The following is a 16,986-nucleotide window of genomic DNA, read 5'->3' as shown; positions in this document are numbered from 1 at the left end:
GAGATTCCTTTACTCATTGATCCATTGTGTCTACTGGACGACCCACCTAATCTTGGTCTAAAATTGAAGCGAAGAAAAGATTTTCAGTAAACTCGACTTATTATCTTGTGCAGAGAGTTGATTAGATAAACAAAGTTGTGGTCATCCCTTGTACTCTAATAAAGAAAAGGAGAGATGGGGAGGGTTAAAGTCTCGAGGATAAGGATAATGACATAGCTATCTAGCGTTAGACGTCCCTTATCATCTAGATTTTCAGCCAATTGAAAATGTCATAGTATTTGCTTACGAAGTATGGGCAAAATTTTCACCAAAATGTAAATTGGGACCACTTCTTTCTAATAAGAGTGACACAAATAGCGTATTTGAATTTGACATAAATCACTTTACTATGTAAAAATATAGAAGGATTGCTACTTTCTAATTTCTATCACTATGTTTAAAACTATAGCTAATTGGTATTCTTCCCAACAACATTCAATTTCTAATCCACACAAATATAACATAAATGTTGATAGATTGGTTGATAGTAACTCAAGTATTATGTTATTAGGCTTTTACTAGTAAAGAACGATCTTTCGTCAACAACCGATCTCTATATCGTCACTAACTTGTAGTCGTAGTATCTGATATGTCTATAGATCCTGTAACCTTAGGTTTTGAAGAAAAAAATATACAAGACGAGGCATACGCATGGACTTAGATGTAGTCCTCTATGACTATGGGTATCATTAATAAGGTTTGAGGTCCTTAATTGAGATCCACAATAATTGAAACTTCAACGTGACATTTATCACACTGACTGATATCAATTTTTTTTTTTATTTGAAAGGATTGATATCAACTTGACCTAACATTTCAAACCTTTTTTATGTGTCTAAGTTCAAACTCAATATGTTAATTTGTTTATCTATTTTGTCTGACCTAGAGAAAGTCTTCTACTTCTGTTTTATTTTATACCTGCAAACTCAAAGATTAAATGAGTCACCAGATTCCTTCTCTCACTGTATAAGCACATGTCTTTGAGACATGAATCGAGTGAGCAGGTGTTAAGACCAAGTTATATATAAGATTGGAGAAAATGAATGTGTGAGTTGGGGTTTTTAGTGACTACCTTATTGGATTTTAATGTCCCACTAGGCTCTTCAGTTAAGATTTATAAAATTTTATTTAGTGTTTAGTGAATTTAATTAGATAGTAGCTAAACTCTAAGAACATCTCTGATTCTCCAATGCAACACTCAAACTTTAAATCTTACAGCGTCACGTAAGATTTTTCACAGTTTCTTTTTAAAATCTATCTCCAACGCAAAACTCAACATGAATCTCTAAAATGATGCGTTAAGATCTATTTTAGAAATCCTTATAAGAAGACTTTAAATTTAGAGTGTCAACTTGAAGATCTTTAAGTGTCACATAAGCAAATCAATTAATTTTATACCAAAATAAAAGTTTATAGAGTTCTCTTGAGAGTTGCATTGGAGAAGGCTTTTCGATAGAGTATCTCTAAATGGCTAAATAAGAAAGAAATGATTTAGAGATCCACTTTTCACACTTGACACATCAAATTTTTAAAGTTTTCTTGAGTCTTGCATTGGAGATGCTTTAAGTTAGACAAAATTTGAATCTTACGACTGATAGACCAATTTACATAAACTCTAAATCTAAATCTCTTGAAAATTACTCACATAAGGTCCAATAACATACTAAATCTTCTTCAAAAGTCAAATGTGATACCTCTATAATTTTGAAATTTGTATCAACACTATGAACCACTTGAACAACCAAGTATTAACTTAGTTGCGCCTTGCATTAAATAAATTTTGTAGTGGACATGCATTAGACTAGAGTAACACCTAGTGTCAAACTTTATGCTTCCAAGAATACTGTATTGAAGAAAATATATTATATCACCAAAACATAAATCTGATACTTTTTCTATTTTTCCAAGGTCAAAAGCTAGAAATAATTTATGTTCTAGTTCTAGAAAAAAGCAAAATTAGACAATATAAAACTATGTTTGTTTCTTGGTTCGAAAACTTAAAAAAGACATCTTACGAAGAGTTTTAGAAAAGCGACAAAACATAATAAATAAACAAATAAAATAGAGAATGTTATAAGATGGTGGAGACCAGCTTTCTGAGCTGCCAGTGATATCGTTTGCTTTGACACACCTTGGCCTCATGGTTTTAAAAGACCTCACTAGGGAAGGGTTCTTAACTTCTTAAGAGGAACACCACACTCTGTCTCTCCACCGCTGTGGGATTGCTTTACAACAAATAAAGGGATATAACTTATAATAAAATTGCAACGATGTATTATTGACTTTCTGCATGAGCTTCTTTCACAAATCATATATTTATCATATCAAATGTTATTGTATTGTTACCTTGTACACTTATATTACTGGTTAAAGTTTGTGCAATTCTTACAAAAAAAAAAAAAAAAATACACATACTAGTTGTAGTTTTTCTAAGAGAAGTCAATACTTGGTTGTCATTACCATAACATTTGATATAATGTTTCTTTTCAAGTGACTATGAAAGTCATTACCATAACATTTGATATAAGAAAAAAGATTATAATAAAAACTATTATTTTTATATCTAGAAGTACTTCAGAATCATGAAAGAAGTTGCTGACCTTAAGTTGTATTTGATCCCAAATTAGATAACCCAAAATTTGTTCCTCAATAGTCAGTCAATAAAATAGAGAGAACAGAGAAATTCAGTTTATTGATTTTGACTTTGCGGGCACGCACTTAGTATTTGACTGGCAAAAGAAAGAAAGGTAAGGGTCTCGTGTGTGGGTGGACCTTTGAACAAAAGTGGAGGTGCCTGCCTTCTTAAGTGAAACGGTCCTAAACCTAACTCATCATATCACTTATTGTTCTTTTCTGTACAAAATCCAAAAACCACTCTATTTTTTATTCTTCGGAGTTGTCAAAACAATCGTGACCTATGCCACATAACTCTTTTATCTCATAGGGGCAGTCCTTGCCACAACACAGAAAGTTTTTTTTTTTAAACTGTAAACATCGTATTATTTATATATAACGTACAGTTTACAGAAAGAGAAGACAAGGCACAATGTCAGAGTGAAAAGATAACAAAAAACAAATTTAAACACACACTCTCATTTGTAGCTCTCGCGTCTAAAGGAAAAGCCGCAATATAGATCTTCTCAGAACTTCGTTGCCGAACACGAACCACAAGTAGGGCTTCCGAAAATAACGAGCATAAGTGGAATGCACTGTAAGCACACACGTAACCAACCATGTGATATCTCTTGACTGTCAAATCTCTTACCAAACTGTCAAAACTCAATGTTCCTTAGAGACAAAGAGTGATAGAGAGATTATCCCCCAGACGTCTCAATAAAGAGACTATAAATTTTCGAGATCCTGATAGCAAGATCAAAGAGTTACGCCTAGACTTGGGATAGTGTCAACCCTTGAAGTACGAACTTCAAAGCTGACACATAAGTATCGCACCGAAGGAACGATAGAAAGGCTAGGGATCGCATCAACAGTTGAAGTAAAAATTTCAAAGCTGACACAAAACCGCATGATGGAAAAATAGAGAGATATTACTGGCAAGAGAATAACGTAGTAGGTATAGTTGTGCTGACAAGCCCGATTGACTACTCCTGGATGGAACTGTTGACCCAAATAGTAATAAAGACAATTCCAACTATAAAAGGTGGATTTGGCCCACCAAATCACTGCACGGCCCACTAAAAAGAACAACCCATGAATTGAAATAGAAGGTTCACACGTGTAGCCCTCCAGACTAGACATGTCATTTTGATCGGACACGGGCACGATCTGCTTCCATCAAGCTGTGGATTACTCCGTCTTCGGAGATGATGAACTCGACGACGATCAAATCATGGTAGTGGAAATCAAATAGGTGAAGAAAATATGGTTGTTCCATGTTGTGGGTACAAAGACCAGAGAAGAGAGAAAGAAAACTAAGAGTGAGTTCACAACGAAGGAGTGGAAGATAAGGATTTACAAAAGGTTAGGATGTACAAGAACAACCAGTTGTAGTCTTGTAGATAGAAAAAGGAGATTTAGACGAAAAGGAAACAGATCAGTTTGGAGTAAGTGAGGAACAGAAAGGAGTGATTGAAAATTACTAAAAGGCTAGGGAAGCTTCCACCTACGCGTTTTCACTGATGATGAAGCTTCCTTTTAGTTTCCTAAACCCTATATTTTTACTTCTTCAGTCCGGTGTGTGAGAATGGAGGATTCTCCTTTGAGGGTAGAAAGAGAAAGCTTGTGCAAAGAAATAGAAAGCATTAGAGATGAAATATTGAAGATTAGAAAGGAAGTGAGGATGAAAAACAAAGTTACTAGTACTAGTACAAAAAATCAAGAAGTGATCAAAAACAAGGGCGGAGGCATGAGTAGACTACCCCTGGCTGCAGTCAGGGGTAGTTTCGTTATAATCTGAAAGAGCTAGGCTATTTTTGTAATTGCAGCCAGGGGATGTTTTTCCTTGATTGAACACAGTTCGACTAGAGAGAGAGAGAGAGAGAGAGAGCCGTGATCTTCATCTTTCGAGAGTTCCGACCGAGAGGAATCCCAGAGAGAGAGCCTTGAATCCTTCATATTTGATCGGTTTCGTCCATCATCTCTCTCTAATCTCTATCAATCTATTATAAAAGTGCAATCCTTCTCAATTTCTGAGCTTTTCTAACATGAAAGAGTCAAAGTGAAATCTTACATAGGGTTCTTCTTCTGCTAAAATAGTTATATAGATTGAAGATTTAATGTTTCCAGGTAACAATGTTTATTCCCTCTTCTATGTTATTCTTGCTAAAGCTTCTATTACTTCAATTTTTTTCTTATTAAATCTCTACTACTTCAATATTAATGTTAGGGTTACTGATTTTTTTTTTTCCATAATAGGGTTACTGATTTTGATAGATTGAGGCTTTGAGCTAGTAATTTAGGTTATTTTTTTAATTGATTTTTGATTAATTCATTGTCTATGGCTATTGCTTCTATGTTAGGGTTACTAATTTTGATAGTTTGAAATACTAATTTAGACTATTTTGGTGATAATTGTCCATTACTTCATTATCAGGGTTATTGATTTTCATCAACTGAGCTACTAATTTAGATTAATTTGGTGATTGATTTTGATTGTGGGAATACCTAATTTTGAAAGTTTAGATTGTTAGTAACTTGATCTAGTGCTAGTTAACTTAGTTAGAAACCAAGAAGCTGTTAAGCATAAAACTACTGTTTGAGTAATCACGGTATAGTTGCTCAAAATGGTATAGAAAACTGGATCTATGTTGAGGCGTATATACGGTTAGTAACATCAACTACTTTCAGCTCAATATGATATGTTTGTGGTTTATTCGATCACAACATGCTGCAAAATTGTACTTTGACACCAAAAATTGCCTTTACATGTTACCATAAGAAAAATTTTAATTATAAAATTTTTAGGCTAGTCCTGTGTAGTTTCAAGTCCTGGCTCCGCCCTTGATCAAAAAGATAGTAGTAGAAAATAAAGAAGAGAAAATTGATATAGTAATTGATGATGGATTAGCATTAACACAACCACAAGAAGAGAATCCTCCTCCTCCTCCTAAGTTCAAGAATTTCGATATAATTAAAGCACAAGTTGATGATGAAGGTTACGAGATATCAATTAAGGATCATTATTACTATAACTACTATGCTGCTAAAGATACAAAATACTACTATACCAACCCAACTAAAACAAGAATAATGGAAGAAAAAATGATTCTAGAAAAAAGTCTCCCACCCGATTCAAATATCTATATCAAAGCTTATGAAGCTAGAATCGGTCTCCTTAGAGCAGTCATTATCGGTCCATCAGGTACCCCTTACCAAGACGGTCTTTTCTTTTTTGACATCTATTTCCCACCCGATTACCCTAATCTTCCACCAATGTTTTACTACCATTCTTTTGGTTTCAACTTGAATCCAAATCTACACCCTAATGATGGGGGAGAGGTTTGTATTAGCCTTTTGAACATTTCTGATCAAGGAGCTCAAAATAATGAAAAATATTGGAACCCCTCCCAATCCAACCTACTCCAAGTTCTTCTGTTTATTCAAGCTTTTGTTCTAAACGATAAACCATATTTTAACAACACCCCCAGAGCCAGTATTACTATTAAAAGTGGGGGACGACGACGAGAAGAAGAAGAACAAATTATCTTTAGATTATAACAGAGAAGTATTTCATTTAAGTTGCAAAACAATGTTGAGTGTTTTAGCTACTCCACCAAATCATTTCGAAGAATTTGTTTCTCACCATTTCAAGTGTCGTGCTAAAACAATTTTAACTAGTTATAAAGCTTATAGAGAGGATTACCCATCCTCTAAGGCAATCAAAGCAACCACCATCTATATGTTTATTACTTTGACTTATTTGAAGCTTCATCTGGTGTTTATGAAGAATGGATGGGATTTACTAAAGAAGACAAGAACGGTGATTGGAATTTCGGTGACGTCTTTGATTATTACCCTCGGCAAAGTAGAGACTTCGAAATATGTATCGGTAGTTTAGGTTGTTGTATATTTCTTCTTTGCTTTTTCCTTCTCCCGATCATTGACATTGTATTGCACAAGAATTCTACTCACCAATAATTGCTTGTACTAGTTTCTTCTTTTATCATATAAAATCTGTCAATTTCTCACATTACCCTTATTTTCTATACTACACATTTATACTCAATAACTCTCTTTGTATTTGTTGGATTATTTACGGTAACAATCCAATTCGCAAGAAAAAATATCATCAAAAAAAAATTTAATCTATGTAAGTGGAAGAAAAAATATTTGAATTTTTTAAAAGGAATTTACGTGTGCTTTTAGCAGTTCATGTAGATAGAAATGGCACCTACAATGGGCACCACCTACACCAGCCTTCTACATGTATATTTAGAATCCGAACCGGCCAAACCAATCTGATCTAAACAGATTGAGGCGGTTTGGGGGCCGAGACAATGGTTATCCGGATTGGTTCAGATAATAAAAATTCAAAACGGAGGGGTTTAGTTCGGTTTATGGATTTGTATGACGGATAACCGAGAAAATCGAACCATTTCTTATTATCTTTTATGTATTTTATATGTAATATATGAATGGCCATGATGGATGACCACATAACTGAAAGGAAACTTCCACCTAAATTTTCGATTTTTAACACTCATTAGTGAGAATGAACTAGAAAAAAGTGCGAAAAAACAGAAGCATTCATCCCAGAACTCATATAAAATTATTCAAACACCAAATTATATCAGCGGAAACAAAAAACTATCCACGAATCAACAAAAACATCACATAACATTCATTTCATTGATATTTTCGAGATATAACACATCGATCGATCAGTTTGAGGAAATATAAGTTGTTCTAAAGAAGTTAGTATTCTCTGTATACAAGCGAGATATTAGAATATATCGAAGGACACCAACTAGTCTAAAATTCAGTATTCAAGATCTGAAGATTTAGCTCTAAGATTGATCTAAGCTATACCCTAGTCGTCAAACTTACTATGAACATACAACAAAAGTAAAGTTTCAAATGCAGAAGCAACGAAAAATATGGCTACACAAAAAAGTACTTCGAATTATATTAAGTGCAAGCACTAGACGGGTCTGCATTCTTGATAATCCAAGGATGATCCATTATCTTTGCAAGTGGAAGTCTTTTCAAAGGATCCTTCATCAGAAGCTGCATAATTCGAAGTTTATCATCAAATTTAACCTACCTATATTATATATATACATATCTTGTTGCAAATTGAAGTGGGGATACTTTTAAAGCGAACTTACCATGCTAATGAGATTTTTCCCTTCTGCAGAGACATAAGGGGTCGGAGGGAAGTTATAATCCACCTTCATTATCCTGCTCAACAAGAAGAAGCTTGTCAATTTATACTAACATAAGTCTAAGTAGTTGGGCTCAAGGAGGTCCTCCGAGGGGACCGAGCTTGACCCAGATGGAGTCTCTTGAGAGTCAATAGGGAGAGAAATCGGCCTATTGAGTATAAATTTTATACATGTAAGCTTCTTTGTTATCTAAGGAGGAGGAAACTGAGACTAGGGCTATACCCAAGTTCGAACTCCAAAGTCAGAGTACACAGCTATAAAGCCCATAACATAGTCAAGAATTCATATAATTGAGCAAAGAACTTTCTCAACCTTCTAAATGTATCGACCTGAGTCTCCGTTTCAAATGGCGGAGCCCCATAAAGGAACTCGTAACAGAGAACACCCACGGTCCAATTATCAACAGAGCAATCATGACCTTTATTCTCCACCATTTCCGGTGCCAGGTAATCTAAAGTCCCACACATTGTCTTTCTTTTATCTGTTGCCATAATAGACCATCCAAAGTCTGCAACTTTCAGTCGACCCTATTAAAAGCATTAGATAAATCAGACAACAATGTCAGTAGATTTGCATTCCTATATGAGAAACCATTCGACAACACAATGAACCCAACCCTAAAAGAAAGTAATATGATGAGATATAACTTAGCCGATCACGAAGATAATGAATAAGGAATTGAATGACTATTTGGTTGGAGTTTTTTCACGGAGATGATCATGTGAGAATAGTCCCAAATGGACAAAGGTAATTGGTTTGATCACCAAGAATGTAACATCTATCTCCTCTCCATTACCAAATGGTTTTGAATTGGATGAACACAAACTTAACAAATTGAAAGGACTAATTCTCTCAATCGGCATCATCCTCCTAGATGGGTCAAATGTGGGTACTCACTTATATACAGATAATGGCCATAACAAATGCTTACCGGATCAAATGCTAATAAAGTTGTCTCTTCATTTCAAACCCTAATAAAGTTGTGGTACCTTATGATCAAGCAACAAATTCTCTGGTTTTATGTCTCGATGAATCACATTTTTCTCATGGCAATAAGTTAGGGCCTTAGCAAGACTAGCAATGTACTGCATTTAGCCAACAATAAAAGTTTCAGAAGGAAGTAAATCAAAACCCTAAATTGGGCGGGAAAAATAAATTCAAAATGTTGATTTCAGTTTTATCTTACTGTTGCTGTTTGCTTCTCAGTGAGATTTCCACGGCTGAGTAATTTATAAAGCTCCCCTTTATGGGCGTACTCAAGAATCATGAATATACGTTCATCATCACAAAACCAACCATATAAACGAAGAACATTAGGGTGGTTGAGATTGCTTTGAATTTCCATTTCTCTCTGAAGTTGATGACGAAGATTGTATTTTTCAATCTGTTTTTTGAATATTACTTTTAGGGCAACAATGTAGTTGCTCTGAAACAAAACCCAGATAAGAAAAACACAGAGATTGATCATAATAAATTAGAACTAAAAGAGAAAGAGAGACTAAAAACTGATACCTTTTTTTCTTTGGCTAAATAGACTCTACCAAATTTCCCCTTACCAAGAGGTTTAGCAATGTCGAAATCTTGAAGTGACCAGTTTTTGAGAAGTGGGTTTGTTTCTTTCTTGTGATTTGGTTCTTGAGCTTCGGAACCCATTTTATGGAATTAGGGTTTTGAACTTTTCGCGCGAGTTATTTGCCTGTGTTTTTTTCTTCTCCAGAGTCGAGACTCGACCAAGGAAGGTGGAGTTATTTCCCGATTGACTCCCTAAAGTATGATTATCTACCCGCATAAGCCCCTAAATATGTATAAATACCAAGATGACCCCTTTTTTGAAATTTCCGAGTTCATTTGATAGTTAGATAAGAGTTAGTCAGATTTGACTGTTTTGTTTTCTTTTCTCTCTCCTTTATTTCAAACGTCATTATTATTCATCTTCATCGCCTTCTTCTTCTTCTTCCTCTCACCCCCACAACTGACACTACATGCACCACAATCACTATCATTTCTTCTAATTCTATGTAAAAAAAACTTCACATTTGAAGCTCAACAAAAACTTCAATAGACGCTTCAATTAAAAATTCAAATCAAAGCAATTGATTCTTCGATTTGGTGATTGTCTTGGAGAGAGAGAGAGAGAGAGAGAGGGATGGTGGGCATTGATTGTTTCTTGTGGTGCTAAGGAGGTGGTAGTGGTGGTGATGATGGTTGTCCGGGTGAGAGGAAGAAAGGGGACGAAGATGAAGAAGGAGAGAGAAACAGCTGAGAGAGAGAATTAAAAGAGAAGTCAAATATAACATCTTGCCTAAAGATCAAATGCACAAAAGCATTCAAAAGAGGACTATCTCAGCATTTCAGCTTGTTTAGAGGGGCACAAAGGAAAGCTGGACATACTTTCCAAAACTCTTTTATTTGAATTTTAAAGGTGCTAACTGGTGTGTCTCTGTTGAGATCATAGTAAAAAACTGCTGGTAAGTGCTAATAGGTAGGTGTGTTTTATAGATAGGAGATTACAGTCTAAACTTCCAGATTCCAATACAAATGGGGAGCCGGCAGTTGGATTCAAGTCACTAGTAGTGTTTACCACTATTTTTAATTTTCTAGTAAACATAAAGAACGCGCACAATGCGTGATCGAACAAATAACTTACTTTTCTCATTCTTTTTATGTACAAGTAATTAGGAATTCAAAGTATGACAGTATGTATTCAATTAGACCCGAATTGTCATTTGCCATCTTTACATGGTAGATCTCATCGCCCATCTTTCATACTTCGAATGTGTGTGTATTCAATTAGACCCAAACTCCTTATTCCACTTTTTGAGCTCTTCCCACTTGTGTTTCTGTAAGCTAGGCCTAATTACAGCCATTGCTTTCTTAAAGTCTCCGAACTTCAGAGGCCGTACCTATCAAAATATTTACAGATCGCACATACCAAAAGACATTAAATATAGCAAACACAAGCTTAAACGACTGACACGATATTGATCGACCAAAAGGAAAAGTTAAATGGATAATAATTGGATAATAATTGTAGTCGTTCACAATTATATTTTCTTAACAAAGTAGCATCTGCATATGCTCTTGTGCTTTATTTTAAGAAGAAGGACATTAAAAAATAGGTATAACACGATGGATGTTGTAGTTGAGATATGTATACTTAAAAATGTATCAAAACATACGAGGTAATTATGGAAAGCGAATCAATTTCATTATTTCAGCATCTAGTTCTTTTCATGTTTTTATTTTGTTTCAAACATTTGTAGAAAGAAGTAAATCGAGTTCAAATATGCTTGCCTGATTTGCCTTCACAGTGAGAATGCTCGATCCAAGTTCTCTAATTGGCATCATTGCAGCTTCTTCACAAAGAGCTTGTAGATCACTTCCAGAATAACCTGAGTATTCGGTAGCAACATATAGAAGTCCTGAATTTGAGAAATTGGACACATCGATTTAAAAATTTTTTTTGCCTAAATATATCTTACCTTCTGTCTCTTTGACAAGTCGTTCCAAATCTCCACCTGTTAACAGTAAAAAATCCATTATTTTCTTGATATTTTCTTGATATCTTCTTGTTGTCAATATCTCTCAATTATGAATATGATAATGTAGGAGAACTTAAGACCACGGAGCTAGTTGGTTACAGGTATGACTTCACGTTAGCACTTACTTAGCTCACCTGAATTCCCGTACTAGCATGTAAAGAAGGTCAAAGAACAACCTAACCTAGAACAATGGAACCTATATGCAGAAGTACCAATAATCTCTTGAGGAAGAAGAACCTGGAAGTATTCAAACATCTTTGTATTTTCCGTTCTAGAGGATGCGAGTACATCTTCATAATATGGGAGTCCGTAAGTTGGTGCTAACGTTTTACAGGATGAATAAGATGATGATCTGTCTCTTTATCCTTTGATGGTAGTGGATCAGTTGGTCCCCAAACGACTTTAAACTCGGTTTGATAGGTCACGACTCGCTGAGCTAGTCGGTCTTTGACTGTTCCAACTCGGCCAAAAGTAACTCAGGCAACCCTCGAGCCTCAGCTAATTAGCTACTCGCCAGACCAACTACTTAGATGGAATAGCATATATATATTATATATATTTATCGTGATTTACTTCTCTCCCCATATCCCGATAGTAAAGTTCTTACACCAGAGCTCGCCAGGTGTTTAAAAAAAATAACCTCGGCAAAAGGTTTGACATGGTGTACATTTGGGATTTCAAAAGTTTATACTTTACCAAATGGAATGTAAATTGTAGGAATATAGCCATTAAAAGAATGAGTAGACTGATCATGCTAAAAAGAAGTGCTTGACATTTCACAATTTTTTTTTTTTGAAATAGGACCTTATCCGAACTCCCTACAAGCACTTCAATTATTTATTCAGAGATGAACAGTCTTACCTGGTAAAGAAAATGCTTGACCTTTGAGTTTATTTCTCAGAAGAAGTCTCCTCACATTTTCATCAGGTAAAGGTACATATATTCTTTTCACCTATTCAACATTTAATTTAAATTAATGAATATCATTTTTAGTAAATATAATTGTTTTGAAATATTTCATTTGTCTGAAAGGAAAAGAAAGTGGTGGTTGAGTACTAACCAATCTTCGAAGAACTGCATCATCTAATTCTTGCGGCTTATTAGTAGCACCTGCGGTAACACGAAAAGATCGTTAGATGGTTGGCCAGTTAGCTAAATTTAATCACAATAAAATGTGGATCATAAAACAGACACTAGAGCAACCAGAAATAGCTAATAATGATTGTCCTGGCTATTTTTACTAAACCACTAATGTCTAAGAGAGGATGCATAGTAGATGTGTTCAAGAGCCAATAGCAGTCGCCCCAGGGGTTGTACACATGTAGTTGCAAACTAGTACAAAATGGTTACGAGAGGATTACTCCGGATGTGTCAAAGATAGCTGGATCTAGAGTCTAGCTCCACTACACTAATCAACGATCTTACAAAGCGATCACCAGTATGCAGCCTAGCTTACCAATTACAATAACTAGATCATCAGGATTAGAGGTAACCCCATCAAACTGGATTAGGAATTCAGACTTCAGCCTTCTACTAGCATCACTCTCATTCTCCAACCTGGTTGACATAATGCTATCAATCTGCAGCACAGCAAACCAAATAAAATTTTGAATATAAAGTTGTAACTACGAAAATGACATGCAAATGGAAGAGACTAGAATAGGGTCATCCATTTGATTGAGACATAATTAGAGTAGGCACATGACAAGGATAAAGCCAAATGGAGAATCGGATATTAATCATAGCTGAAGAACAAGAAATCTATAGTACCGGAAGTCCATTACAGGAAGTACATGTGTTCTTTCTTGTAACTATATTAATGAAGTATTACATCACATACGATATATGAATTAAAAGGATAACCACCCAACTTGATACTAAGAACAAGTATAGAACATAACACAATTAATGGCAGAGATCATTCCTGGGGGAGTTTATTTTATAGACTAAGGGGATTACTTCGTCCATGAAGATTACAGATGGCTGTCTGGAAATAGCAACCATGAACAATGTCCGTACAAGCTTTTCAGCCTCTCCGACCTGTTTCACCACAAAAAAGTACTCATGAGATCAGTTCTATATTGATATGAGGAACATTATTCCAAGAACTAGGAGGAACGAAACGGGAGTTTGTGCGTGCGACATACCCACTTTGATGTTAGAGAAGAGGCGGAAACATTAAAAAATGTAGCTGCTGACTCTGAAGCAACAGCTTTAGCAAGCATGGTCTTCCCATTACCAGGTGGACCAAATAGAAGAAGACCTGAAAATCAAATAAAGAAAGCACAGATAAGACAAGGTCAGTACAATAACTCATCCGCATATTCTTTTCTTCAAAGAATTACCTCTCGCAGGCCTCCTGAGACCAGTGAAAAGATCCTTTCTCTTTGTAGGCAGAATAACCATTTCCAGTAAAGATTGCTTTGCCTTCTCAAGACCAGCTGCATACAAAAAATGAATTCATAGCTTAATATTGAGGCAACAGGTTAACTAATGATACATTTGTACAGAAAAAGAAATAAAACTATAATTCCTTACCGACATCTTCCCACTTAACAGAAGGACTTCTATCCACAATTGCAGTGTTTATCATCTCTACCAGTTTTGCATCGTAACTGCTATTAGATTCTTGATCAGGCTTCGGTCTCGCGGGCTTATATGCCTGATTCCCCACAACTGGATTGTTTCTACCAGAAATTGCAGTTGAACGTGTGACATTTTTTAGAGTAGAAGATACTGTTGATGAAGTTGCTGGACGGGTTACAACAGTCTGCAGAGCAATACGAAAAAAGTAGCTTAGGAAAAAAAAATAGAAACACAACAAATCAGGAGGCAGAATCTAACTGTATGAGAAGACATATTTAACAACAACCAAGTGAATCTAATCTCTGATAGAAATTTAAGGGATTGAGGGAATGCTTCAATAGGAACTAGTAGAGGAAACAAGGTTGGCTCTCAAAATTGTGATACATATAAGATCGCCCTCGATACCCAAGTCAAACATCCTGTCATTAGAATTAATGTACTTCACTGCAAATCATAAAACTCCCCCCAGTTATCTTTATTAAAACAGTATGAAATTGAAGGCTGAGATACTGATTTACATACTTCACATAGTAGGTGAACATCTAAGTACTGCATTAGGTGTCTATGTAGTTGGTCTCGGCCGAGACGGCCGAGAATCTCGGGTCTCGTCTCGGTCTCGGCCCTTTCCCGAGACGAGACTCGGCCGAGACCCCGAGTTAGGGCTTGGCCGAGTTTCTCGGCCGAGGCAACCCGAGACCGAGACGAGACCCGAGACCGAGACAGCAACTTCCAAATATTTAGATTTTTTTTTTTTGGAAAACTCTTTGACCTAAATTAAGTACTACTATTTATTATATTCTCAAATCTTAACTACTTATTATATTCCCAATGTATCTAATATAAACAACATTAATACTATATAAAATATTTAGGGTTTATGCCTTAGAGAGAAACTAATAAATTCTTTAGAAACTTTCAAAAGTTTAGTAGATTGGGATTTCATTATACAGAAATTTCTATATTATATTCCCAATGTAGCTAACTTCTATGTTATATTCCCAATGTAGCAAAAATCTATATGTACAGAAATTTCTATATTATAAACAGCAATAATACTTATTATATTCCCAATGTAGCTAATTTCTATATTTGCTGTCTCACCGAGAATCTCGGCCTGTCTCGGTCTCGTCTCGGTCTCGGCCTTCGGCCGGACCGGGACCGAGACCGAGACCAACTACATAGTTAGGTGTCTAGCTCTTAATACCCACTTTGAGTTTACAACAAGCACGATACTTCACATAGTAGGTGAACATCTAAGTACTGCATTAGGTGTCTAGCTCTCAATACCCACTTTGAGTTTACAACAAGCACGAACTAAAGTTCATGTTGTTCACCTATTTCTTAACCTCAAAATGTGCCAGAAGACTTGCTCACCATACTACATGATGGGTTTACAAGTACAAGATCTACTTACTTTGGTTCTTATCATATTTAACTCTAAAACTGCCTAAATTAGTTGGTGCTAGCAGCTAGAAATTTATGACATTTTCTCAATGTTTCATATGTAACTTCTCAAACAGAGTTGAGTTATGAAGCAAGATTCATGTCATTTACCTGCAACATAAGCTAAAATAATATGACCATTAGCTAGACCCACGACGTGACTGGGCGTCTTGGCGTATGGGGTATCTCCCAGTTTTTCTCTTCTACAAGTATTTGTTTGTCGATTAATGGAAAAACATCTTCCCATTAAATGGTGTGAGTATGAGCGTGAAATCATGTCACTAAAGCTATTTCCTAAATAATCTTGTATTTTGGCGAACAAGGTCCAACTATATATTTGCTATTGGAAACAGAAAAAGAAAACACACAAACTTACAGTTTAAGGTCCATACCTTGCTAGTAGATGGCGCACCAGCTGAAACATGAATTCAACAAACAAAAAACAACAAAGAGAAATCAAACCACCACATAAACTCCCATAACTAATATCAGAATTTCACTAATTTATACTAAAAAGGAAGAAAATCACGAACCAGTTCGTCTACTTAAGACTTGCAATCTCTCTGATACTTGACCATGCCATTTCGAAATCTTCTGATGGTAAGAATTTACCTTCTCTTTTTCACTGTTCCAAACAACAAAGAACATTTCTTAGCTAATCTCAGAGAAATGGGGATACTTAATTTAGTCAATTTTATAAGTATATATTTTTCACTATTTAAGGATCAAAATTGAAACTTTTCACTAAACCTTGACAAAAAAACAAATATTAGGTTTCTGTAAATCACAATTATTAGTAAAGTTGGCAAATTTTTCTTAAGGGGAAGTAGATATTCAGAATGATGACCTAATTTAATGAATTGAATATGTTTTCAGAATGATTACCTAGAAGAGATATAAGAAGGGGGTCTGGTATTTTTAGCTTCAAGAAGAACACGATGAGCGTTGTTATAGTGAGAAATAGCTTCATCAATTAAACCCCATTCTTCAGCCCTAACTGCTTTAGCGATCTCTTCTTTAGCCAATTCGAAGTAATTTTTAAGCTTGAATGCAGTTCTTTCGTTCGAACCAGGAATTGAGGAAGATATGTTGGTTTCCATATTACGATCGATTCCTCCTTCTAGGGTTTTTTTAGGTGGTGTTGAGTTATTAGGATCATCGACGGGGCGAAGACCGGAGAAGATTTCACTTACAGATTCAACCAGATTCTTGAACGCGTTCATCCTCCCCTGTCTGAAGATTTGAGAGACTTAATTTGGGAAATGTTAAATACACTCCCTATTTTTATTATGTATAGTCACATATAAGTAGGGGTCGGATTCCGTCGGAATATGTCCGCACGGGTTGTCCGCGCGACTAAACTTCCCGAGCCGGTCTTGGTCGGGAACCTAAATTTTGTGTCTATTACTCTATTCAATTATTCGGTTCGATCTTAAGGATCTCTTTTCTTGGCTTTAACGGTCTTTTGTTTGAGTCTGTGTCTTGTCAATTTCTGTCCCTTCATGAGGCACTTTACATTCGAAAGTTCTATGAAC

General features: G+C 35.5%; 2 protein-coding genes across 2 annotated transcripts; both read right to left on the bottom strand.

The window, feature by feature from the left end:
• Window positions 1-7,325: 7,325 nt before the first annotated feature.
• LOC147534438 (serine/threonine-protein kinase Aurora-3-like) lies at window positions 7,326-9,619 on the bottom strand. Its single transcript, XM_086647115.1, has 6 exons — window positions 9,393-9,619; window positions 9,067-9,306; window positions 8,870-8,965; window positions 8,193-8,407; window positions 7,824-7,896; window positions 7,326-7,722 (listed from the first exon to the last, which is right to left on the bottom strand). Exons 1-6 carry the CDS (start codon window positions 9,531-9,533, stop codon window positions 7,624-7,626), a joined length of 864 nt encoding a protein of 287 aa, XP_086503241.1. The 5' UTR covers window positions 9,534-9,619; the 3' UTR covers window positions 7,326-7,623.
• Window positions 9,620-10,349: 730 nt separating this feature from the next.
• Window positions 10,350-16,841, bottom strand: LOC147534437 (AAA-type ATPase family protein). The gene is made up of 13 exons (XM_086647114.1): window positions 16,337-16,841; window positions 15,985-16,076; window positions 15,844-15,866; window positions 13,961-14,192; window positions 13,768-13,863; window positions 13,570-13,685; window positions 13,382-13,462; window positions 12,879-13,002; window positions 12,483-12,532; window positions 12,284-12,374; window positions 11,363-11,398; window positions 11,175-11,272; window positions 10,350-10,783 (listed from the first exon to the last, which is right to left on the bottom strand). Exons 1-13 carry the CDS (start codon window positions 16,672-16,674, stop codon window positions 10,667-10,669), a joined length of 1,494 nt encoding a protein of 497 aa, XP_086503240.1. The 5' UTR covers window positions 16,675-16,841; the 3' UTR covers window positions 10,350-10,666.
• Window positions 16,842-16,986: the final 145 nt, after the last annotated feature.

The sequence above is a fragment of the Eschscholzia californica genome, unplaced genomic scaffold (genome assembly GCF_041429995.1).
Source record: "Eschscholzia californica isolate CP2 unplaced genomic scaffold, dmEscCali1.0.p SCAF_6, whole genome shotgun sequence".
Taxonomy (NCBI): Eukaryota; Viridiplantae; Streptophyta; class Magnoliopsida; order Ranunculales; family Papaveraceae; genus Eschscholzia; species Eschscholzia californica.
Note: the sequence above shows the minus strand (reverse complement) of the source record. Positions and strands in the feature narration are given on the sequence as shown.

Excerpts from the sequence above, each read along its gene's own strand:
- LOC147534438 (XM_086647115.1), bottom strand. The coding sequence starts at position 9,533 with ATGGGTTCCGAAGCTCAAGAACCAAATCACAAGAAAGAAACAAACCCA. Across the intron at positions 7,897-8,192 it reads CAGGTCGATACATTTAGAAG|GATAATGAAGGTGGATTATA; the intron begins GTTGAGAAAGTT and ends CTTGTTGAGCAG. Across the intron at positions 7,723-7,823 it reads GGAAAAATCTCATTAGCATG|CTTCTGATGAAGGATCCTTT; the intron begins GTAAGTTCGCTT and ends CGAATTATGCAG.
- LOC147534437 (XM_086647114.1), bottom strand. The coding sequence starts at position 16,674 with ATGAACGCGTTCAAGAATCTGGTTGAATCTGTAAGTGAAATCTTCTCC. Across the intron at positions 16,077-16,336 it reads CCTTCTTATATCTCTTCTAG|TGAAAAAGAGAAGGTAAATT; the intron begins GTAATCATTCTG and ends TGTTTGGAACAG. Across the intron at positions 14,193-15,843 it reads GTGCGCCATCTACTAGCAAG|ACTGTTGTAACCCGTCCAGC; the intron begins GTATGGACCTTA and ends ATTGCTCTGCAG.